This window comes from Salarias fasciatus, chromosome 5 (assembly GCF_902148845.1).
Source record: "Salarias fasciatus chromosome 5, fSalaFa1.1, whole genome shotgun sequence".
NCBI classification, from domain to species: Eukaryota; Metazoa; Chordata; class Actinopteri; order Blenniiformes; family Blenniidae; genus Salarias; species Salarias fasciatus.
Window position 1 is genome coordinate 21,947,186 of NC_043749.1, and position 25,247 is coordinate 21,972,432.

At 41.9% G+C, this 25,247-nt stretch overlaps 1 protein-coding gene across 1 annotated transcript in view; it reads right to left on the minus strand.

Moving 5' to 3' along the window:
• Positions 1 to 3,372: 3,372 nt before the first annotated feature.
• Positions 3,373 to 25,247, minus strand: part of LOC115388149 (immunoglobulin superfamily member 21-like) — a 171,865-nt gene continuing 149,990 nt past the window's right edge. Inside the window, 8 exon segments of the mRNA XM_030091092.1 lie at positions 3,373 to 3,392; positions 3,497 to 3,535; positions 6,227 to 6,245; positions 6,247 to 6,378; positions 6,380 to 6,418; positions 8,897 to 8,905; positions 8,907 to 8,983; positions 15,490 to 15,970. Coding sequence (XP_029946952.1) covers positions 3,373 to 3,392; positions 3,497 to 3,535; positions 6,227 to 6,245; positions 6,247 to 6,378; positions 6,380 to 6,418; positions 8,897 to 8,905; positions 8,907 to 8,983; positions 15,490 to 15,970 — 816 coding nt within the window.

The following is a 25,247-nucleotide window of genomic DNA, read 5'->3' on the forward strand; positions in this document are numbered from 1 at the left end:
TAGTCAAACACAAAGATGTTTTTTAAAAATCCTTGACGGCATGTGGAGTAAACCGTCCCCTTAATTATTCATCCACTCATTTACTTATTGTACACGTCATTTCAAAGCTGTCAGCAGGCTGCCGATTTCAGAAGGGAGCTCAGTAAATACAGCGGCGTTGTGCTGTTATTGTTTTGCGCTCCCCTGTGGACGTCTCCCCGAGAGGACGGCGGGACTGAAGCCGCTCAGGGAACAAGTATCACTGATGTGGGCGCGTCTGCGCTGACACAACCAGTAGTTTGCTCTGGCCTACGCCTAGACTGCGGGCTGATCACGTTATCAGCACAGGGCGTGGCTCCACGGGGGAATCGTAATTTTGATCTGGTTGAACCTGTTCAACACGGACCCTCTGTGCGCTGACGACGTTAAATGCATCACTATGAGCTGGAAGGCAGACAGTTGGATCATATGTTGGCATGATTGTTTAAATTAATCGGGCTTCATGATGACTTTTTAAATGAATGTAAATCCCAGGAAACCATCGAATCCGATAGCTCATATACATTGCGTCCACTCTGTTCTCGCAGGTCACACCAACATTAGACAATAACAACTGGATCTTCTCAATAAGTAGTTCATCTCGTTTGGTAATGGGCTCAGCCACCATAAGATATCATCTGATGTCCCTTTCCAGTCGACAATCATAGATGCAAGTCGCCAAGCCATCTGCTTGCCTTCAGTTTTTGGCTCAGACCTCAGTGAATTGGTGCCAACCTGATTTTTTTTTTGTCCCCCAACAACTGAGACTGATTTCTGTGGGAGCATGTTGTTTGTTTTTTTCTAAATAAAGGATGACTTTACCTCAGATGTACTAGATCTAAATGTCAGCTGAAAACAAATTCTGCTGTTTTAATGTCCTCATTTTGCATATGAATACCGTGACTCCTGTAAGTGTTCGAGTCAAGTTAACCGACTTTACAAGCCGACACGCCATTTCTAAAAGCGGCGTGACACATCTGTTCTGTGTCTTCCAGTCTGGCTCCTGTTGACCTCTATTCCAAAAGAAGGATTTACATTTGATCTTTGCATGACACCGTGGTAGAAGACAGATGTAATATGTCAGTGCAGAAATGCAGATTACTTGAATTCAGCCTCTGGCTGATGCTTCTTTTTTTTTTTCTTTTCTGTCTGTAAATGCAATGTCCGTGAGCCGAGACTTTATTAGCTGCAATGAATTTTTCTTTATGGTTACACATCTCAGTGTCGGAGACAAGAGGCTGCATTGCCCACAATAAGGTGACACCCCCCAAACTTGACGGCCGTGCCAGCCTCCAGCCTGACAGGTACAGCATTATGTGGCAGAAAACATGTCACATTTTCGTCCTCAGTTTTCACTCATCTGTTAAATTCAGTTCATTGCCGTACAGCGCCGCTGTGGACGAGCCGTGTGGGGGACTGGAACTGTGACAGAGATGAATGAATGTAAGTCCCCCCTTTGGGAAGTGCGTGTCTCTTGTCTGCTGTGGTGTGGATGACTGACAGAGATGGTCCTTCCTGCTCGCTCGACACCAAGAATCCAGTATTCTGGGGCTTTAGGACGGAGCCACGTGCGGGCTGACCTCTCGGGGCTGCGCCGTACACTAATTTGACTTGCAGGCAGGGCTCGTCTGCACGTCCGCGGCCGACCTCATTCTGTCCTTGCTGTGACACACCTGCTCCTATGCTTACCATAGCATTTGCATTCTCTGATTTGCATCCCCGAGATATGACTAGCAGGCAAGGAGGAAAAACAATGGCAAAAAAAAACAAAGGAACAGTGGAAAAGGAGATGGGCGGCAGAGGAAATGAGATAAATGAGGCGGCGGTTCTGAGGCAAGCGGCCAGGAAGGAAGTCCGGCCCACGTCAGACGACAGAGCCGTTCATATTTCAACATGTGCCTGTAAGAAACCGCAGCTTTGAGCTAAAACTGAAATGATTCTCGCTGCTTGTTTGCTGTGAGTAAAGACGTTAGAAATTTACCATTAATATGTTTCACGCTGTTAGCGGCATCATATGGCAAACATTATTATGGGAGAGACAATTGCTGCCTTCAATTGTAAACTTGAAATAAAATGTTGTCTCCATGACTCTCAATATGTCACAAAACAATAGTGAAGATAGTCCGTGACCAAATAGCCACTAGTGACACAAATTATCCAGACAACCTCCCATAATTCATTACAGCTTTTTCTTCTTTTTTTTTTACTTGAAATGAAATGAATGTTGTTTATATGTAAATCAATGCACACACGCTTCAAATAAGAAAACATTTTCCTGTATTCGGGATTATGAAATTTGCATATGTTTAAATAGAAAACAAGTAGCACAATAATAGTGTGCATTATTTGTGTCTTCATAGTGAAATATGATGTAAATAGTAATGATACTACTTTATAACATAATTTAGCAATGTACTCAAATAGGATGTAGGGATCAAAATATCAGTACTACACAAGTATAGAACACTTATTATCTTTAATATTTTTACTTTTCTTTCACAATCAGTCAAAATAACTTGTGTTCAGTAATATTGCGACTAATTCTGAATGATTTCTTTGTCTTTTTCTGTGGGGTCAGCTTTAGATTTCATTTTGAACCTCTGAAAGCCTTTCAAAACTCCAAATTCAGACTACTTAGTTAAAACTGGAAGCCGTTTCTTTTTTAATTGCAGCATAATCTACACACTGGTGAGACCTCACGGAGAGAGAATCTGCCTTGAAATCAGGGATTGAGAGTTCTGCTGAAAAAAAAAAAAAAGAGTAGAAAAACATGAATAGGATGAAAGAGAAAAACAGCACAAGTGAGGAAGAAGGAAGACCATATAGAGCAAATACAAAAAGATGAAGGAGCACAGGCTGCTGGCGCCGGGAAAGAGACAGAAAGTGAGCACAAAAGTCGAAAAAGTGGAAAGACAGAGAGGGAGATGTGAGTGGAAGGAGATGGAGAGAGGCAGCTAAAGGGAGAGATAGAAAGTGTTGTCACATCCCGCGGCTTCTTGCGACAATCCCTCATCTTTACATATGATAATCTCAGAAGCCGCAAATGAGCCACCATCTGCACATATGAAACACCAATAATCTGCAGTCAAGCAAAGTGACAGGCTCGGTTAGTCCAATGGCAGGAGGCTGCAGCTCGCTGGCGGCTGAGCATCGGCGAAGATTAATCCTGAGCGATTCATTCTCATGCAGTCTATGTGGGGCGAAGCATTCAGGACGAATCAAAAAACCCCTCCACCTGTCAATACTAGCAAATGTTGAAACCACTGTCTCCTGAAGAATTTGCCTCTTTGATGAGCAGCAGATTCCTGCACACAAGACTCCGACTAAAAAAGAGCGCCCTGTCGGATTTTATTCTCATATGATAGCGAGAGTTTCTGGAAATACGGTATGATACGATGAACTGATAGGGGAGGATTTGTGAAATGTGTTGCATTGAAAGCGAACTCAAGCCTGTCGGCTCCACAGCTGAAATACTTACTGTTCTGATTCTGTGTGTTTTTCATCATGCTTGGATTTTCTGTTGAAGAGACAGACAGACACAGAGTGATTAAATAGAAGCAGGACGAATTGCTTGAGAATTACACACATAAGAAGGATAAAATAGTCATCTCTGGCACAGTTTGTGGCTTTCTAATGAGCATGAACTCCAAAGTTCTTGAAGTACATGTTAAATGCACGTCGCTTATGAAAAGACTCGGGTTGTTAATGGATCTGGGGAGCACAGAACGCTGCAAACCGGAACACTCTCAGCAGCAGCGAAACAGGAGAAATACAGCTGCGGTCAGGTCTGAGTAGAAAAACTTGAGGAATCTGGTTCTTCCTTTAATAAGAGCACTGACATCCAACCCTCACAATACATTCTGAACATCGTTTTTTTCCCAAAAAACTCTCACAGGGATAGAGTAATTGCGAAAGAGGAAAGGAAGACAGGCTGGAGAATATTACGAACACCTCTTAAAAATCCACTTTGTGAGCTATTTTTGGCTTCAGGACTGTATATGAGCAGGTAGAAGCTACCATACAGCACAGTGTGAAACTTTGCCGGTTTGGATGCAGCCACAGTAACACAGCAGCTCCTGAGAGGCCCAGAGAAATAGTGTGTGCACTCTCCATATGCACGCCTTGTGTTTGCCTGCCCTTGCAAATGTGCATAAGCATACATATCTGTGTGTCTCTGCATGTGTGTTGCAGTTTGGGGAGACTGCCTGTGTGTTGTGTGTGGTGTGTTGTGTGTGCTTGTCACTGCCCGCTCCCTCAATTCTGCTGATCACTCCGCCGTATCTCCGAGGTTATTATCACTGAGGGTGGCTAAAGATGTACATCATCAAACCCCGAACGCTGATTTTCACGGTGGGAGTCTCCACACCAAGCCGCTTTAATACTCTATTATTTCTGATTATGTATATTGAACACTTGGCCTCGTGAGTCCACAAATACTTCTATCTCTTTACACCCGGCGAGAGAGAGAAGCGTCTCATCTGAAGGCCACAAGAAGAGTGGTGCCAAGGTCACTTAATCACCATTACTTCCCCTAAGCGTGAGTGGAGGCAATCTAACACGAGCAGGTAGACAGATGGGCCATACCAGGCGCATCGCCGATGACACCTGAGGATGCATCAGGGTGTTAAATAGACATTAGTGCACTTCCAAGCAAAATGTCTCCCAAGGTAAAGCCTCCCTAAAGTGGCACTTTCCCCTTAAAGTGTGTTCTTATTAGCCCGCCCAGTAATTTGTACATTTGTGACATACTTTAAACCCCGTTCAAAGGAGCATTTCAGCCAGATGGAAGTATAACAAAAAAGACAAATGCAATGTTCATTGTTTGAGGCGTCAACCTGAGAGACGTTAGGATTACACTCCAGGCCTGAGGCGCATGTATGGAACGTACCTTCCACACGTTTCTGTGAATTTTTCACGCATTGGTTTCACGTGTAGTGATGAAACTCTCTTCACACAAGGAATGTTTGACGCTGATGCTTTTATCTCTCCATATTTTATAGGCTTTCAAACATACGTCTCAATTGTGTCTGGCACGGCTCTATTGTAAACATTTACAAAGCCATTACCGAGCGGGCCGCTCGCACGCTCGCATGATATTTTGCATACGGTGTGCCGGAGTGATTGATCGCTCCGCTGAGAGACAATCATGAGAAACGAGGGCATGGAGAGAGAGAAGAGCTCACTTCTCCTACAGTCTGCATCCAGGATGGGTTAGATTTTGCAGGTAGAAACCCTTGAGGAACACTGTGCGAGCTTCTCTCTGGTCAGTACCTCAATAAAATGGGAACTAGTCTTAATGTTTGAAATATTCATCATATTCATATAAGAGCTTTTCTAAACCGGTGATACTCGACCCAAATTAAATTTGAGTTGACTGTGAAAAAAAATTTGTGGAAAAATGAGGCAACATTTAAAGATTGATTAAACAAATCACAAGAAGAACAGTGCAAAATGTGACAATATTTTAACTTAAGTCAGATCCAGCCAAAAGGTATTGGATTAAAACTCTGCCTGATGAAGCCGAGATTCGCGTCTTCCCGGGTCTTGCAAGGTGTGTCCAGAGTAAACAGAGCCAGAGGAGCAGGACACACAGCTATAATAGAGCCTGGAAGCAAAACCCGGGCTCCCACCTCAACACCTGTAAATAAATTACCCTCAGCTCCTATGAACACGTTACTGTGGCCTCGTCTGCCTGCTTTCCTACTGCCACTATAATAAAGAGCGTTTTGATGCCAAGCTCTGATGTTTTTTTTTTTATTGAAGTTGTTTTGGTGTTTGAATGTATTAAGACATGCCATTAATGAAACAGTCACCAAATCCCTTGCTAGAGAATAGTTATTCTCACTTAGTGCTGCTTTTAAAAAGGAACGTGTTGTGGAGCCAATTAGGGATACAATCTCTTATTAATCACACACGTAGCTGCATTAATGATCATACCTAAAGGCAGTCATATAAATCTCAGAAGTCCTTTCCTAAAGACACTGTAGAAAATTCAATGACTTTTGTAGAATATTCACAGATACTCAAACGTGTAACTATATGAGTGTTCCAGAAACACTGGAGAAACGCAGAGCTGTACGGCGGCAAAAACGGCTCAGACTCATTGTCTTCTAAATATTAATGGAACCTGAATGCTCTTCTATTCAACTGCAAGCGTACTTTGTCAGAACGGGGCGGCACCATGTTAGGGTGGGCTGAGCGTACATACCAAAGACTATGAGGCGAGTGGTGTGTGTCTTGGGAGCCCAAAGGAGTCTGGCCGTGCAGCGTACATGGACCGTTCAGCTCAGCCGTCACTCTCTCCAGAATCAGCTCCTTCCCTTCTCGCTCCGTGCTGCCGTCCAGCAGGCGCCCCCCCACTCCGCGTCCAGGTGAAGAGTGGCTCAGGAAAAACCTCATTCTACAAACACCCAGGGAGAGAAGAGAGAGAGAGAGAGAAGAGAGAGAGAGAGAGAGAGAGAGAGAGAGAGAGGAAGAGAGAGAGAGGTCGAGAGATAGTAAGATAGGGAAGGGGTTGAAAAGGGCAGTGCGGAGAAATTCTGCAAGTCTCAGCCAAGAGATTAATAGCAAAAGCATACATGAATAATACAAGGTCCATTTTCCCCTAATGCAACTGCAAGTTAACAACATGCTTAATATCAACACTTCATTTACAAACAGGCTTTTTTTCCTGGATAGGGGTTCCAGCTCTGCTGCTTTGGTCAAAGAAAAAGAAAAATTACACCACCGGCACATCAGAGGTCCTTGAAAAAAGATAATATGAAGTTTCAAAAGATCTGTTTCTTCTACATTAAGAAGAGATTGGAGGCCTGATCTCAATGATGATCATTGATATGTGATATGACCTTATCCTTTGGGGGGAAAAAACAGAATTCCTGAAAAGTGCAAAATCAAGGTGCTTTGTCATGGCGAAACAGTTCAACAAAGTAAGCGTGGCTCATTTTATTGATTATGCAAAAGCACGAAACTCTAATGAGGTGCATTGGATTCAGTCCATAAGTGGAGGGGAATCACATCCCATCATTTTGTGCGACTTGCAGAAGAAGGGTTGTGTGTGGTGTGTGTGTGTATGTGTGTGTGTGTGTGTGTGTGGTGTCCGTCCAGACAGCAGTTCGGGCATGCTCCCTATAAGATGCTGTCAAAATTGTCCAGTTGTTTTCAAGTTCAGATTCACACACAGCCGGAATGCATACAAACAAAGAAAATAAACAAAGAAAAAGGACATAAAAGACTCAAAGAAAATGTGTCTCACAGTTTCACACTCACACCACATATCCGTGCTTGGTATGAAAACGCCCTTGGAGAACTTAACGTGACCTATACCAAGACACTTTATTCAGTAATAATTTAATGAAACATGCCTAAAGCAACAGGGAAAGGACCTCATGGTAGAAGTCCACTGCCATATGAAATTTGATAATAATTCCAGAGGGGAGTATCTTATTATATCAGAAGGTGGGAGGCAAAATGATCAGTCTTGGCACATAATCTTATCTCCTTGTGAAACCCTAAAGCCCAGGTCCAGTGAAGTATAAGGGAAATTTGCTTTCTGATCAATCTGCACGCACTGATGCCTGTGCTGCCGAAGGGCCCAAACGGCTGCACCCACAGTCAGGGCCTGTTTATAATACCATCTCATCCCTGAGAAAGGGAATGATTTAAAAAAAAATCCCAAGGTCACTGGGCAGACATAAACACATGTACAAATCTGTGCAGTCCGGTAGCTCAGTGCACTAAGGCCAACAACCATCCGCATATTCATTTTGTCTCATGAAGTGAGAAGAAGAAAAAAAAAAAACCAAACAAAAAACAACAGAATCTGACTTATGATTTCTATGAGTTCATGAAGCAGTGACTGGGAAGTAACAGAGGAGATTTGTGCGGTGGTCCATTTGCATGTTATATATCAGGATTAACCCTGTTCTCTTCACCTGACTGCCTCCAGCTGCCTGGCTTCAAAGTGTCAATCCTGTCAAAGAGACCAGGACTGTCTGGGGGGCCATTCACAACCAGGGACATGCTTTTTTTTTTTTTTTTTCCTTTTCTTTTTGGCAGGATATGATAGTAGCACAAAGACAATCTCCGTTATTGGGATCACGGGGCAACTGCAGCAGCAGAAACGGCACAAGTGGCTGGTGTGGCTGCCAGCCGGTTAGAGTGATGACACTGAACCACTTTTTAAATTAATGAATTCTTTGCATTAATTAATTTTTCAGTGTTTTTATTGCTTTTTGCAGTAATAATATCCATCTATCGATCTATCTATCTATCTATCTATCTATCTATCCAGGCCACTAAAAATGAAATAAATGAAATAAAAATGACCAACCTATCCTTTTTTCTGTGCTTGGTGCAAAGAATAGAAATGCTTTGTGAAAACATATTCTAGCAAGTGAAATTTTATTTGCCACAGAGATTCTTCTCTAAAACAACAGAGGCAAAAAGCCTGTCATGGTCCCCAAGCTTTAAACTTTCAAAACCGTCAGCAATGGTAACGTTTTTCACCAGCTTACCCGACAGAATGGATTTTGATGCCAGCAGGATTTCACTGCAGCATTGCAACACATTCAGATGTTAAGGCTTTTGGATTCTCCCCTTTTCCCGTCTTTTTTTCACAAAAAATGAACAAGCCACATAGAAAACTTACAATTAGCCGGCTACTTTATTCAATAAATGTAGTACATGCCTTCCGTATAGATTTCACATTTTGAACCCCCTCATGTGCTCAAATGAACAGATCAGCGCTTGTCACTGTGATCTACAGACGTCACAAAGGAAAAGCAAGCAGTCCTAACTGTCCGCAGACTCATCTCCCGCTCTAAACTGCAGTAACCCATCATTTTCAAAGTCCCCCATGCACTGACCCCAGCGATCCTACCTGGAATCCTTTGCACCGATATACGCACGGTGTCCCCCACTTTTGCCCTCGTGGGGGGACTGAAGAGTTTAGGACCCTTCGGAGCGGCTTGCAAAAGGAAAAAAAACAAAAAAAAAACAAAGACAGAAGGACAAAAGGTCATCGTAGTAAAGCACTGGGAACAAATCCTGCCGGACACCTGTTTTGCCGCAGAGGGAGAAAGACAATACAATTTCTCTTTCAATTAAGGTCATGAGGCGAGATGGCGAGGGCACCTGCGGGTTCCTTCATCCAGATGACTGTGCTGGATTTATTCCTTTTTGAGAAGAGAAAAGGGAACTAAATTGGGTAGATACTCATTACTATAGGAAATGGGAGTGCAACGGGTGGAGTGGTGGAGGCAGTGAGATAAGGACACTCGGAGACTAATTCCCTTGTCCGTGGTGTGGACAGCAGCCCCCGATTGGCTTTCATTTTGGACCCTCTGAAACAAATGGGGTGCAAGTAGGGGACGGTGCGAGCCATTACTAATGTTATGAAATTGCGAGGGGGCCAGTGATTGTCCTTGTATGTGGTGTCGAGATAAAATGAATAATTTGCATAATGATTATAGAAAGGGTAGTAATTTCATCACATCGGCACGGCGCGCTGTGTTGGGCCAGTAAAGCGGTGTCGGCCTATTTGCGATGATTAACAATTCCCCTAAGATACTGCGTCCACACACCGTGCACTTCCATATGTTAAATAAATGGACTGAGCAGCACATTGCGATCGTCAGGCTAAGGGCATCCAAATACTGTAATGTCAGAAAAAAGTCCAGCCCAAGAGCTCTATACTTAATTTAGTGTGAACGTCTTATAAAAATTACACTGGGCCATTGTTTTTATTGAATGTCTTAAACTAAAGTGATGAATAAATGTACAGAAGAATTACTTGATTTTTTAGCTATTAATCTGGAGAAAAACTGCCACTGTGTGTAATGAATCAAGGTTTTTTTTTCTGAGACGGTCATTGACTGCAAGCCGGTACTGGACTAATGGATTAGGACTTACGCTGTCATATCTGTAAATAGGATTGAGTATGTGGCATGTTTAATATCCCCTTAAGGGCTTCTTTTGTAAAACAGAAGCAACAGCATTTGAATTGCATGAAATGGTTACAGAGAATTGGACTAACACAAACGGGAGGAAGAGAGATATTCAAATTTTCAGGGAATATTTCTGCACCACAAGACAATTTGTTATTCCGTATAAACCGTTCATTTGTCCAGAAAATCATGCATAGCAGCACAAACTGCCGCAGAATCCAGGAACAAAATTTTGGCAGCACAAACTTTATTTATTTTATTTTTTTTAGATTCAGGGAAAATCTTCACCGTATTTGTACTGGCAACCCTCACCGAAGACATGATGTGAGCAGTCTGACATGACCGAGTGTTTCACAGGCTTGTTTTGGCGTGGCAGCGCCAGGCACTATTTTTCCCCAACTCCTACACACTAATGGAGGGGTATTTTTAAATACAACTGGATGTCATGCATCACATAGTATCTCAAGGCATATGGCCCGGGAAGATAATGGCCGGATTTGCTGGGATTTGCTCCAGCAGTGGCAGTTGGTGTCCCTACGTCACCGCCGATGATTTGAGCGGCGCGCGGCGAGATGGACATGACACGGCCGCTCTCGGGTGACGGCAGTCACAGGGGGAAGGCAGCCACGGGCCCGTGAGGCAGTCGTCCGACGCATCATTTCTTCAGTTGTGAGAAAGAACCGCTACCGCTTCGCTAGAGGTCAAAGAATAAACAAGTCCGGAAAAAAAAAAAAAAAAAAAAAAAAAAAAAATTCCTCGCTTTAATACTAAGATCACCGCATCAACAGGTCTGCCCAGCTGCAAAACAGACTCCCAGGTGAATCAAAGAAAAGCAGCTGCATGAGCTGAGGAAGCTGAGATTCAACTCAATTTCAAAAGTCAGAGTAACCACGGGAGTGTTCTGCGATAAGGAATCAGACCCTGACTCGGTGTTTCGCTGATGGATCTGTAGGAAACCTTCCAGACATTTAATCCATATCATTCTGTAATAGTTTATCTTTTTTAATATTTTTTTAGAAAAGAGTAAGACTATTGTATTCAATTATCATCCAGTAAAAGGTAAACATATTCATAGATCTTAATATAGCAGTGTAAAATATTATGATTTTTCAACTCAATGATGGCTAATATCGCCATTCGGTTGTCGAGTTTATCTTTCAGTTATATACTTAACAACCAATATTATTCTGCTGGAAATGTGTTTATTTGAATAAACATGTTAGACATATCCGGTGAGCCTTTATGTGTCATTTTAAGGCACTTTCATTCATCTTAAAGCAGCAAAATGGACCAAAACCTCCACTGAGTAGAGGATAAAATGTTTTTAAAGTTATCAATACATCCTTTGTGTTGTATGACTGACACAAGTGCCAAAATTGCAGTTTACTTGTGTGAGGGGCCAGTGGATCTATCTTACAGTGACGCAAACAACAGACTGTCAGATGACTTTAAGTGAATGAAACAAGGGATGCTGTAATTTATGAGAGAACAAAGACGAAAGATAAAGACGCTTCTTATCACAACTGCATATTCAGAAACTGAAATACAAAATATGTGCATGCCATACACCCTTGATATCCACAGAATGAACACTAAGAACATGCAAAGAACCACTAGAGGCTGGTCCTGAAGTGGAGCATCTGCTCTTTGATTATCGCAGCCTGGCAAAGAGAGACCGGGAGGTATGAAGACTTCTTCTCACTGCCGTACACCGTATAAAATGAGCATTGCCTGATGATGCTGATTAATAAATGCCTTTGCTCACCTAAGACCCAAACAATGAAGCCGATTCAATAGTTGAGATGCGCGGCTCCTCAGTGATATTCAGAAAAACACGTATGATGGTTTCATAGAGGTGAAGTGCAGCTTTAAGGTTCCCGAGGCCCTGCACCAGCTTCTGCTCCATTTGTATGGCGAGCACAGAGCCGGTCATGAATATTCATGAAGTGCGATACAACAGTACTCGATTGTCAGACTGTCGCTCCGTCTCCCTGTGGCGATATTAAATCTCTGAAAGATTTATTACTTATGAGCACTAAAAGATCTTCCTTTCATTTCCTGACCAAACACACCTGAGAGAAGCAAGAGGGTTGTGCAGGAGTGCAATTATCCGGTTACAGCTGCATAATATAAATGAATAGGGTATGTAAGCGACGGGAATCCTTGGGTGAGCTGTTTTATGGTCACATTCAATTAGAGCTCCTCGGTGCTGAAATACTCCAAGAATTAAGGGCTATTTTGTCAGTGATATGAATCAAATCACATATACTTCAATCACGAGCATATGCTCTTTTTTTTTTTTTGGCGGAAAAGAAAAAAAAAATCAGCTTCCATGATGGATCGAGCCCGAGGTCTGCGAATGCTTTGAATTTCAAGTGCGCTCTAATTAGTACCAACAAATGCACATTTTCTGCTGTCCTATTCTTTAGTGTGGTGGGGGGAAAAAAAAAGCAAATGACTGGTGAAGCTCCTTCCATCTCTTTAAAAGAACAAAGGTGGTGATAATTAATGACTTCAAACACAGCGGGGCGAACGGCTTGTCAAAATATTAGCGCCTTTGACATTTAGCGGGAGTTTCACAGGGCTCATTCCCCTCAGGGTGTGTCATCTGTTTTATCAACAACATGTGAAAAAGGCAAAAAGCTGTTAGAATCCTTACTGCAATACTTTGTCTCGAGAAGACAGCTCCTGTCATTATACCTTCCAGCCGATACTGCCGTCTCCCTCTCGCATGCGATGTACTATATTTCTATTCACCGGGATGTGACAGTGACAGTTATTACACTTCAAAGACGCTCTTCTGCTGTGAGATATTCCCACCTGAGAAAATGACAATGCCAATTGTGACAATTGGTTTTTAAATAAGGGCCAAAAGGCTTTTTAGACTTTGAATTCTTTCAGACACTATCGTACAGGATGACGCTGGCAATATATGCTTTTGATTTTGAATATTAGCAAATTCCATTAAAATATAAAATTTGGAATTAAATCTCTTGTTGAAAATCTAATAAGATGCATCAATATCTAATAAAATACATCAAAGGGACACAATGTGTACTTTATGGTGAAGCGGTCCCACTTTCTGTCAGCAATAGCTTTATCGGGCCCTTAAATATGTATAAAAACACAGTTCAAAACAAAACAAAATCATTTATTTATCCATCTGCTATTATGATTTATTTAATTTAGGCTTATGATGGTCCCAGCTGATGAAGGAAGGCTCCATTCCGCACTTTGATATTCACAGCTACAGGCAACTGAGTGAACAGTTCACCTCAAACTCATGTTTGGAAACAGGGTAAAAAAAAAAAAAAAAAAAAATACATGCATGCACAGGGTGAACATGCAAACTGCACAGAAAGGCTAAAATATAAATATATTATATATTAAATATATTATATATGTGTTTATAAAGGAACATACCAAAAACTAAATATAAAAATGCTTTCAGTACTAATTTTAGCTACCAAACAATTTAAAATGGCAAAACCACCCAAAGCATTACATGGATGGAGTGCTCCAGGTCGCCTGATTGCTCTGAGGGTGAGCTGTTCTGTATGGAGTTTGCTCTTCCTGCACGTTTTCTCCACATACTGCATCCAGGGATATTGTTCAGTTGCAAGGTCAATTTGTAAACGCGTGTGTCTCTTCATATCGCACCTTGACCCAGAGTTTGATGATCTGCTGTAGAAAATGTGTAGTAAATGAACTGATTGGTTATATAAGTTCTATGAAAATCAACAATACAGAAGTGAGTTTCCTGCAGAGTTTCTGCTCTTTCTCTTTTGTTTGAAAAAAATCTGTTTCTCTCAACGGTCTGAGCAGAAAACCCTTTTAACAAGTACAAGAGAAAGGAGGGTCTTTTTGCCGCTAATTGAGACCCTGTAGATTCAACCTGTTTACCCACATACATGCACAGATTCTGGCAGTAAGTCTGCCTGGCTCATAAAATGCGGAAAAAACTAAACCCCCAAAACCTATTTTCGTCAGCAACAATCTGAAGACGAGCCAAGCACAATGAAAGGCAGACTAATGAGTAATGCGAGAGTTTGACCTGTTGAACGAGGTTATTCGCCTCCATTGCGGCTCACACAATCGAGAAGTCGTCATTGTGGGAGGAGGACCAATTATTTCAATGAATAAACAGCGTTTCTTAATAAATTCAAGCTGTAAGATGGACAAATGAAGTGAAGGAAACAGTGTGGAAGTGACTCATACTAATAACAGTAGTATATTTCTGTTGGTCCTTGTTAGCAGTTGCCCACATATATGCCAAGAAAATCTGTGGGAAGCCTTGTTTGCTTAATATCTTTTAATGATACTTTTTTCTTTGGAGCGAAATCCAGAATCTTGACTTGATACTAAAGACTTGAAGCGAGGCGTTCATTGAAGTTGGAAGAAGGGCAACACGCCTGAGATCATCTTTCTCAATGATGTGACCCTGGTCAGTGTGTCTACGTTTTCATTTGACTTCTTTAATTCAGTCTGACTTTTCTATAACGCTTCTGAGTTAGCTCAATCCAACAACGGGCAGTTCGATGAATTGCCCTGTCAGTCACCTGGAGTTTTGCATTCGGGACTAAGCGCGCACTCTGCTCAGCTGTAACACAATTAAGTGGCATCAAATGAAAATCAGTGTTATTCTGAGTACATTTGCAAGGCGGAGAGGAGGAGGAGGAGGAGGAGGAGGAGGAGGAGGAGGAGGAGGAGGCCCGGGCGGGGTCCAAGTGTGGCGAGAGGGGATGCAAGGAAACTTAGAGGGAGAAGACATGAGGAAAGGGTGTGTGAAAAATGTGACACGTTTCAGGAGAAGCTTTAATGGGGGCTTCAAGTTCAATGAGGAGACCTTTCAAAATTAAAGTTCCGGGTATTCAAAAAGCGTGGTGTAACAAACTAAAATTTTCTGGGTTCACCTTCCATATGTCAATATTTAATTTTATTTATTTAATTGTTCTGTCCTACAGATATTTTACTACACTACAAGAATTTCCCTCTGAGATTAATAAAGTATTTCTATTCTATTCCACCACGGCCCTGGTGTGCACGTGCAGAAAAATTTGAGTTTTCAGCCATTTCCAAAGAGACGGAGTTCGGGCGTTTTAAAAAAGTTCTACTTTGGGAGCGGTTTTTAGAGAATACCACTTTAGGTGGGTCTGAGCACCACTGTCATGTAAACGGACTCCCAAAGGACAATAAAAATGTTTGCATTTTTACTTGAAAATCTCATTTAAACACAGCCTCAGTCTGATTCTACTTTTAAAACCTCCAGTGATTTCAAACGGAAGCTGAGAACATGGACTCTCTATAAAAAGCACACAGTCTCTGAGGTTGTCTTAATCCTGCTGACATTACACTCAGTCAATAAATGTAACCTTATATCTTACATTGAAAGTACACTAGGAAATGTTAATACACTCCCCCTCCCTGGAGCATGTTAATGCATTCCCTCCATGCTAGCTCGAGGCGTGGGTGTGTGTGTGTGTGTGGTGTGTGTGTGTGTATGTGTATGTGTGTGTGTACTACTCACCTAAAGTGACCTCTGTCTGCATGGGCATGGACAGCGCCGGGTGCTTGACTTCGCAGCTGAACAGAGCATCGTTGTCCAGCTGCGGGTTGAGGGTCCAGGTGAGCCGGGCCTGCACCACCACGGAGCCGTCGCTCTGGGGGATGTGAGTGTGGCTGAAGTAGTAGAGCGGGTCTGTGCTGTGCACCCAGCGGGGGAACTCCCGGCTCACCACTGTCTCTGGAATGACCTCCGTGGCGGGGCTGGGCTCGGAGGCCTGCTGGCCCTGAGTGTGGACGCGCTGCGGGTTGTCCGTGTACAGGTGGGACAAGCGGCCCTCGGGGTCCAGGAGGGACAGGGACCGCTGCAGCTTGGTGTCGTCCAGGTCCCTGCTGATGAGCGGCCTGGCTCCCCTCACCCCTGCTGCGCCGCCCCCCTGCTCCATGCTGGTGGGGTGCGTGTAGGAGATCACCTCGATCAGCTCGCCGTCACGCTTGAAATACACCTGGTAGAGACAAAGGAGAAACAAAGGGAAAACAGTTATTAGACAAAAAAAAAAAAAATGTACATGATACGTGACGAAAGGGTGATAATAATGTTAAGTAAAGGGAAAGTTTGGAGAAAGGAAAGTCCTCCGCCCAGCCTGGATTCAAACCGGGGTCTCACTATAGGGAGCACACTGGACCCCGGTGGCATTTTGAACGTCAGTCTGAACCGAAACATTTTGCAGCTTTAAAATAATTTCAGCAGGAGCTCGTCTAGCGTGTCGCTGTTTCCAGGAGCCAGACCTGCCACTTTACCCGTGTTTCCCAAAATATTACAGGAGTTCCCTCACTGTTTCACGAGTCCATTAACATCTCTGACTACTTAATCTCTTGACGGGGAATTTATGCTCCCATTTCAGCACATAACCTCAAGATGTTAGCATTGAAACAAGGTTGTATAGTCGCTGCCTGTGGTATTGCTGTTTTGGAAACAGATGTGTGCCTCTTTCTGTACGGTTGGAATCGAGGAACATTTAATCCACGGCTCTTTTAGGACATTTGGTCATCAAAATTCAATTTTCTGAAGATCAGAGAATCATTATTGCATCGCCGCGTCTCACGGCATTGTGAAGAGATGATTCAAGCATCCCTCTCATCTGGCATCTCAAGAGTTGATCCCTCCAGTTAATTTGCAGCAGAGACCCTGAACTTCAGCTTATTTTCCGATGTAAGATCACCTTTACGCTATAATGTATTCATCTTTGAAGTGGTTCCTTCTTTTCTGAAGTTGCCATTATACATTTATATAACAAATGGAGGCAGTCAGTGATAAAACACAGTTTTTTTTTTTCAAGTGTTTGTACCATAATAGATTTAGAGTGGGTCTATAAACGGGTAGATGCAGTTTTGAGCGAGTTAAGCCAACTGAGTCACATTCGCTTTAACCTTTATTTGAGCAGCGTTGTCTCTAAATTACTGATTGATGGGGGCTGTCTCTGGGTGCCCTCTTGCTTACCAGCGCAGACATCATTATACACGAGACGCGATGCTCTACTGAGTCCTCGCATTTAAAGCCGACTTCATTAGGGCTTGCTGGTGCACGTCCACACACCCGCGTTCACCTGTTGCTCCTTCCTATTTCGTTGTAAATTGCTCTGTGGCCCCACCTACTTGTACTACACCACCAGTGCAGTGACGGGTTTATTTTTAATTTTTTTTTCTGTCATCAGTTCTTCCAGTTTCATTAAGGAGTGTTGAGTGATGGTGATGCTTATCTGTCATCAGATTAAAAAATATGAAAAGTTGTGACACCATACTTAATCACAGTACCCAAACAAACATGTGTAAATGTTTAGAAACTTTTGTATCAAATAACACACCGCTGTAGAAGTGTTGCAATGAAAAGTATGTAAGATGATTCAATAGCCTCTTTCAGAAACCCAGTGAGAAATATACATAGTATGTAATTCAGACATATTTTTCAGTTATAAATCAAGGAAAAAAAAATATTTGTCAGTTTATGCCTGTTCTGCACATTTGATCTTTAATACCGAGCAGACATTCGCTCTATATTTTCATTTTAAAAATGATTGGGTAAAGACTATTCCTTGAAATATCCTTCAAACTGTCCCTAAGGTCAAGATTTATCTTCTTAAGAATTTAGTTGGTGCCCTTTGAAAGGGTTAAGAACTTAAAGTACTGAAAGCACCGGTTTCCTGAAATAATGCTCCAACACCCAGTCAGTTCCTGACAAGCACCGAAGACTTTACACACCTCCTCCCTAAGATATCTGTTCATACGGAAACATCGACTACACAGATTCACACAACACAACGACTCTGATCAGACAATTGTACTTTCCCTAAGAGTCAAATATTATCATCCATCATCTACATACAACATACGTCACTACAAACATGTATTTCGTTGACTGGCAGATATTCTCTTTTCAGTTTTCTGCACCACCAACAATGAAATCTTGTGAAATGAAATCTTTGTTTAAGGTTTCCTGAATATGCTAATAGAGCAAATACAAATTACCAGTGCAACACTTGCAAATTGCAAACAAGCATTATTACTGATTGATGTCTAAATGTCGCGCAAACTAAAAACAACTGAGCAGTCTGGAAAGAGGCTGCTGCAGGACCCTCTGTCCTCATGCAGCACATTAATGCAATGCGGTTCCCAGGGAACTCAAATGCATGACTGGAGATGGATGTAACATCAAAAAATCAAGTTTATTAACAATTCAAACAACAAACTCAGGCAGGCATGGTCTGATGCACGAGATGACCAGAGAGGCAGAGGTAACTTGAGGGCGAGACAAGGCCACAAAAACAGAGAACAGACAGGAATCAAAAATGTCAGACTTCCGGACGAGACCTCGCCGGGGTGACGGCCGGCACGCTTCACGGGGCACACGGGACGGACCGGCATGGACAACATGCAAAACGTGGGCTTAAATATCGTTTCATTCCCAACAGCAGGAGAGTCAAGGAGCTAAAATATGAAATAAAAGTGAGTTCACAAAAATAGAACAGGAAATGTGCACAGAAAGGTGACCTTATCTAATGAAATGGGTTGGAACACATCTCCGTTTTGTTGCTCAATAGAGGAATTCCTGCCAATGTTGTGACACACTTTGAAATTTTACAATAGAATGTGAACTCTGCTGGTTGAAATATTACCACAACAATCCAAGCAGTGCCTTCAGCTTGTGTGCCTGAAGTATTGAAACTTCTGTCACAATATATACATTAAAAAAAAAAGAAAGAGATCACTCAGTGTGCTCTTTGTTTACACCCTTTGGTCCTTTGTGAAAAATGCCTGAAGTGCTTTGGACTTAAAATGTGATCTTGTCTGGCTTTCATGTTGTGTTGTAAACCAGGGACTCACAAGCCTAACCACAGCCTTAAAACAGCATTATTTCACTCATTTAAATGTTACAATGCGCAGTGCATTCATCACCCGTTATCTGTGTTTACCGCATGTGCCGAGCCAGAGCTTAAAAATCTAACCGCACAATGGGAAGTAGAAACATCACCCTTATCCACAGTGACCCCAATGCGTCTGCTGCTAACTCCTGCCGCTGCTCAACATCTTGCAAGGAGAAGACGCTCTTTCACTGTGTACCGAAACACCTCATTAATTATCACAGCAGGTGCGGGGAGAGCAGTGTGGATTAGAGAGATCCATGCACCTGTTCCGGAGCTTTTGTTGGACAAAATGGTGTGGGTACACATTAACACCTGTGTTTGTTACGGACTAGTATAATGGGGAATTAATTCAGTAATCTTAGATAACTGATTTGTTTCCGTAAACATTGAGAGACAAGCTAATTTATTGACATAAAGGAAATATTGATTAAGCCTCTACATGACTTAGCGCCGCGCACAGGGCCCCGTGACGCATCACCTCAACGAGTCGGAAAATAATACTTTATTTTGGCGTTTCCTCCAGCGAAATATCAAGCATCAGTTTGCCTATTCACAGTGATCCCACCGTGACTAAATATCTTTTTTTTTTGTGACCTGTCTGCTTGAGGAATAAGAAAAGGAATAAATGAAGGTTCCATCAAAGACATGAATGAAATGAATGACAGATACGTAGCTGCGGGGAGAGAGGGAAATGTTATTTCTATGTCATTATCCTGCACTTCTGCTCCTCTTCATTTCCCCTCGCCTTACCAGTGGCTCACATTTAAAATAAGAAGCACTGCACACAGACGTATCAACCAAGCCGTGTACTGTAGAAAGTAGACATATCAGCTTGTTTGCAATATCTGATGAACACGTTTTTAAATCAACCGTGGATCAGCTTTACATTGTGCCATTGTTAAATACATTAACCAGCATTGCTGGGTTTATCTCTGCTTGATACTTTGCGTACAGTAGCAAAGTGGCGAGATGAAATGCTCTTCTGAGGTACAAGGAACTCGTATTTAAACTTTACCGTAATAGCTTTTTCTCTCCTACAATCCAAGGTCATCGTTCATGGTGCATTTTAAAATTGATTTTCTACAAATAATAATCACTTACAAAGCCGAATAAGAATTGGCACTGTCAAAAATGGAGATCCTTTTGACCCTGTGCGCAGTCTTAAATTCTCAAGTGGTTCCTTTCAGGTGTTTCTGAAGTCAAGACTAAAACCTGAAGGTGACCGAGCTTTTGAGCTTTTCCTATCAGAGCGCCTCGGCTCTGGAAGGACCTTCCTTGGAAACAGTTCTACAGAATCCATTACTTTTTTTTAAGCACTTATCAAAAGCAGTTATCCAGAATCGCATTTACATAATACTGATATTTCATTAATTTGTAATCCCTTTAGCTATTATTATTATTTTTTTTTACATTTCATGTTTAAAGGATAAATTTTAACGTTAAGAACCTGAAGGATAGATGGATGGATAAACGGACTCAGCAGAGCATGTCGGCTCTAAAAACAGACAAACACACAGTATGATAAAATCATTTATTTATTTTTTTATTGTCCTGTTGAACATTTTAGATTCGTGATTTGAAACCGTTTAATGATTGCCCTGCAAATGTGACTTGCTATTAAAGCTATTTATCCGAGTTAAAAGCAGCTGAGCAAGGCCAGGCCTTCACGTTGCATCTTCAAATGATTTTCACTGTATTTCTAAAGATACTTCACAGCTTTTTATTTAAATACATATACAAATGTCCCTTTACAATCCAACAAAACGAGCCACCAGGACACTGTGCCTTTTCACGTAATAATGAATCAGTCAGTTTCATCTCAAAATCTATGCATAATTAAAAAGACATCTGTCATCACTGTGGACTTGGTCTCTTTTGCTTTGAGCTACCTACTAATTTGCTCTAAAAAAAAAAAATCCCATTTCCTTGTTTGACAGGCTCAGATAAGAGAAAACACATCACTCCTTTCATTGTGTTCAAATACAAGAGCAAACACTGATTAATTTGGTACACATGAAACTAGGTTGCCAAAATAGCGGTGAGGGATATCTGTCACCATGATACATGTTTCCAATAAAGACTTGCCTCCAACAAAGTGACATGGGCACTTTTGTTAGTTACCGATTGAAAAAGATTCACATTTCACTTAATTATCCCACATCTATTGTGTGCTGATAGAAATAAATCTTTTCAATGCGGAAACGGTTTAAAAAAAAACAAAATATCGAGCCGCACATTGTCACACAACAAGCTTCAAGCATTTAAATCGGAGAAATTAGAAACACATCCTCAGAGGAAATGATAAAAAAAAAAAGAAACCACAAATGGAATTTCTGCAGCTGCTAATCAACACCCAGCCTTCCAAGGTAGTATATTTTGCTGCCATATGATCTGGAAGGCAGTCCTTACTCTCATGTTGAAAGAGGATTTTTGACTGTTTTTGGCATTGCGTTTGGATTGTTCTCCTAAGTTTTAGTGCACGGAATAACGAGATTATCAATCATGGTTCTGTTAGAAATCCCAAAAATACTTCATAGTCCAATATGTGCAGACAATAGAGCCAGACACAAACCACTTACTTCATTCTGAAATGAATTAGCACAGAAAGGAAGAGATGTAATTCTAAGCAATAGCCGGTGCACAATGCCAAGACAGTAGTGAAAATGAGCTGGGATGGCATGAGAAGGATTTTGCATTTGCCTCTGAATAGACCGTGATGAAAGCACCTGCACTCCGCATATTGCCAAGCTGCCCCCACTTCAAAAACATCGCAAATCCAAAACCTCTTTAAAAATGTAACAATCACACTTTGGTCCATATACACCTCTATATTGCTGCAATTAATCACGGCGGCGTCAAAAGGACAAGGTGGTAATTTTCATAGTGACAGAGGGATTCAGTGAAAAAGGCAGAAGCAAGAGGAAAGAGAGAGACAGAGAGAGAGAGAGAGAGATCCTGGCCATGACTTAATCATCTTTCCTTCTTTATTATTAACTATCATTATCTTCCCTCCTTTCAATCAGTGCTTGCTTGTGTTCTGAGGATGCTCTAATCGTGGCACTGGGAAGCTATTATTGATATGTCAGCAGCTCGATTCAGTGACATCAGATGCCGACAGATCTTGAAACATAATGGCAGACTATTTAAACACATGCAGTCCATTATATGCAGCAAGCTGAAAGTGGCACTCCGGGAATTTAGCTGTTGGGTGTTACAAAAAAAAAAAAAAAAAAAAAAAAAAAAAAAGGGGGTGACAAGAAAAAAAAACTGAAACTTTAACTCACTGGATTAATAAAAGTGGATGTACTGCAGGTAATGAGTAATTATGATGAATCTACTAGAACGAGGATAGCTGGAAATCAGACTGGCAGGCCTTGAGCCACATGTAGTCATTGTCCGTAACATCTGCGGTCCATCAGGACTGTCCCGTTCGGGGTTTCTCGCAGTATCCTTGTTCTCCTGTATCCTCCTTTTTCCTTAACCTACAAAGATTTCTCTTCTCCTACATACCCAACCAGACCATTACAACCATATGAGCTAATCTAATCATCTTTAACTTGCTGGTTTCTACAGGTGATGGTAGGAGGAAAAAAGGAGGAGAAAGGATGGCTTGGTCACACTTTGGCCGTCTGTTAGACCTTGCTACAGATATCATTTCTAACTGACTTGGCGCTTTGCTGCGTCTGCCACTTGACAACGGACACAAATTAAATATTTTGGCATGCTAGAATAACACATCTATATTTAAGTGATATCTGTGCAGGATAGATAAGAGGTATATACAATGAATTATGTCATTATAGTGCATTACCATTATAATATATTATAATTATACTGCAGCAATGCCAGGGCTGTGAAAAAAAAACAAAAACAAAAAACCCCCTCCGCACTTCCTTAAAATCCTAAAATGAGCATAACGTACAAATTTATGGGCTTAAAAAAAAACTGGAAGAAGAAAGAGTGGGAGCCCTCTGAAACTGCTTTAAGTGCAATGAGACATGTAACAGTAGCAATGCTGGACGGAGTTCAACACTTTCAAGCGTCGTTTTCAAGTGTCAGACACTGGAAGTATGCAAAAGCATGTTGCATAGCAACAGGGAATATTTTTCTTTTTCCTTTGAGGAGAGCCAAAGTAAATTTACCAATACAAATACAAAGACGTTGCTTCTGTTGAATGACAAAAAGAGATTCTGCATTGAAAGATGCATAAAAGCTCTCAAGGTTCTTTTATACAGTGTGGTAAACTTGAGGCTGTGGTCGCCGCGCACCTATGGTCTGATTCTCAGTGTCAGGATGTGGCTGCGGAGGAGACGTCTTAAGGCTAATTCGTTCAGCTTATAGAGATGGATAGGTAAACGTGATGCAGCTGAGTGTCTCTCTGATGTGAGATTGAGCTGTTTCAGACTCTTCCGCCACCGCCTTTCAATGCACCGCTGGGTCGTGAGGTAAAACTAAAAATAAATAATCTTACTAAGTGAAATCTGATAATATAAGCATTTATGCTGCATTGCTCCCGGTTGTCTACGCTTTAATTACCTGAAGGGACTCCAGTTGATGTGCAACATAAATATCAGTCCCTCTCTTTACTTTCCTCCTCTCTTTTGTCTTCGCTCTTTATGACCAGCGGAGGTATTACGACCACTGGCTGCCATCTGAGGACCCTGTATGGCGGCACTTCCTACCAGCAGGCGATAAAACAACTTTTGATACCTTTGAACATAAAATGTGAGTGAAACATTACCAACTATCTCAACTTTAAAACATAAAATATATACATATTCTTTAGGATAGCAGCGTATCAGTGGCAATAAATGCAAAATAATGTGCGCGGCGCTGCTCATTGGGATGTACTTACAGGGAATCGCAGCCCAAATCTGCAGCCGCACGCAGCTTTATTGAGCTTTAGGGCAGGTTGAAGCTCATTGTTTCACTGTCTGGCCTTCGACTTTACAGTTATGGTTCATTCTCACAGTTCTCGCTGCGTCGTTCTCGGCTTCATCGGGCAGCTGTTTCCAGGTTCAGAAACTCTCTCATTACCTGCTCAGCACCAAACAGCGACGGCCCCGTTAGACAGTGGCCACACGGAGGATATCAGGTTCACTCCAATGCCTGCTACATGGGTAAACGGACAACCGTTTCTTAACATATTTATGGCACGTGAATTGAAATTAGCTTTAACTGTCAATAACACCCTCGTGGGACATTGTGTGCAGAAGTGTGAGGAAATAAATGGATTTAATCCATTCTGGAATGAGGTTGTAACATAAAACGTGGAAAAAGTGAGGCGCTGTGAGTATTTTCTGGATGCAGTGGAACTCATTCACTTTTAAATTTGTCAACATCTGCAGCTCCCGGTATGAATGAATCATCAGCCGCTTTGATCCTTTCACAGTAACTCTGAATGATCCTCACTCAGGTAACAAGTCGGCGAAACGAATGTAAGGAGGAGAAAATACGTTTGGGTTCAAATGTAGGTAGTAAAAATCAAAAGTTACCCGAAAAATAAATACTCGAGCACGGAACCTGCAACATCTACTTGAGCGGAGAAACTGAATACAAATATTTTTTTTTAACAGTAATTTAGAACTGCTTATCAGACATGCTTATCTTCCTTCACTAACTGTCAGCTCAATCGCTTGTTTCTTTGTACGTTGAAGGGCCACGATGGCGCCTGGGCTCGCAACGATATGACATTGAAAATAGAGCTGACAACAGCTCATTTCGCAACAAGCCCCCGGGCAGCAGCACCGGCAAAGACGAAATGAGTTTCATCAAAAAGCAAAAGGGAGCCGTTTGAAGTTTTACTCATATAAGTGGGCCAAAGAAGCACCACTCAAGCCAATACTTACAAACTAAATAACAAGGTTTTGTTATGCAGCATGACTGTGAACAATAGAATAAATGATGTAAATGGCCACAGCTTAAATTTGATATTTGTGTTCAATCACACGCGGTAAAACCATTCAGGCAGTATACGAATAACAAATAACGCCACAATGTCCTTTCGGCAACCTGTAATTAACTGGCAGCTTCAAATTGAGCCTTGATTATTTCAAAACAGCTGTTACTCACTACAGAAAGATTTGTTAACATTTGAGAATTCAATACAGTTTTGGACTTGATTAAACCGCAGCGGTGGGTAACCATGCACATCAAGCAAACCAAATACATGTAGAGCAAAGTAAATTACATCTAAATTAAGATTTTTGGGATGTTTGAAACCACTGAAAGGCCGTTCTGTTGGAAGGATCTTTCCATCAGACTGTCAGTTGTTGCTACTCTTTCCTCACAGTGAGGAGGCCTTGGTTAGTTTGCATGTTCTCCCTGTGTACTGACGGACCTTCTCTGGCTTATCAGGGTC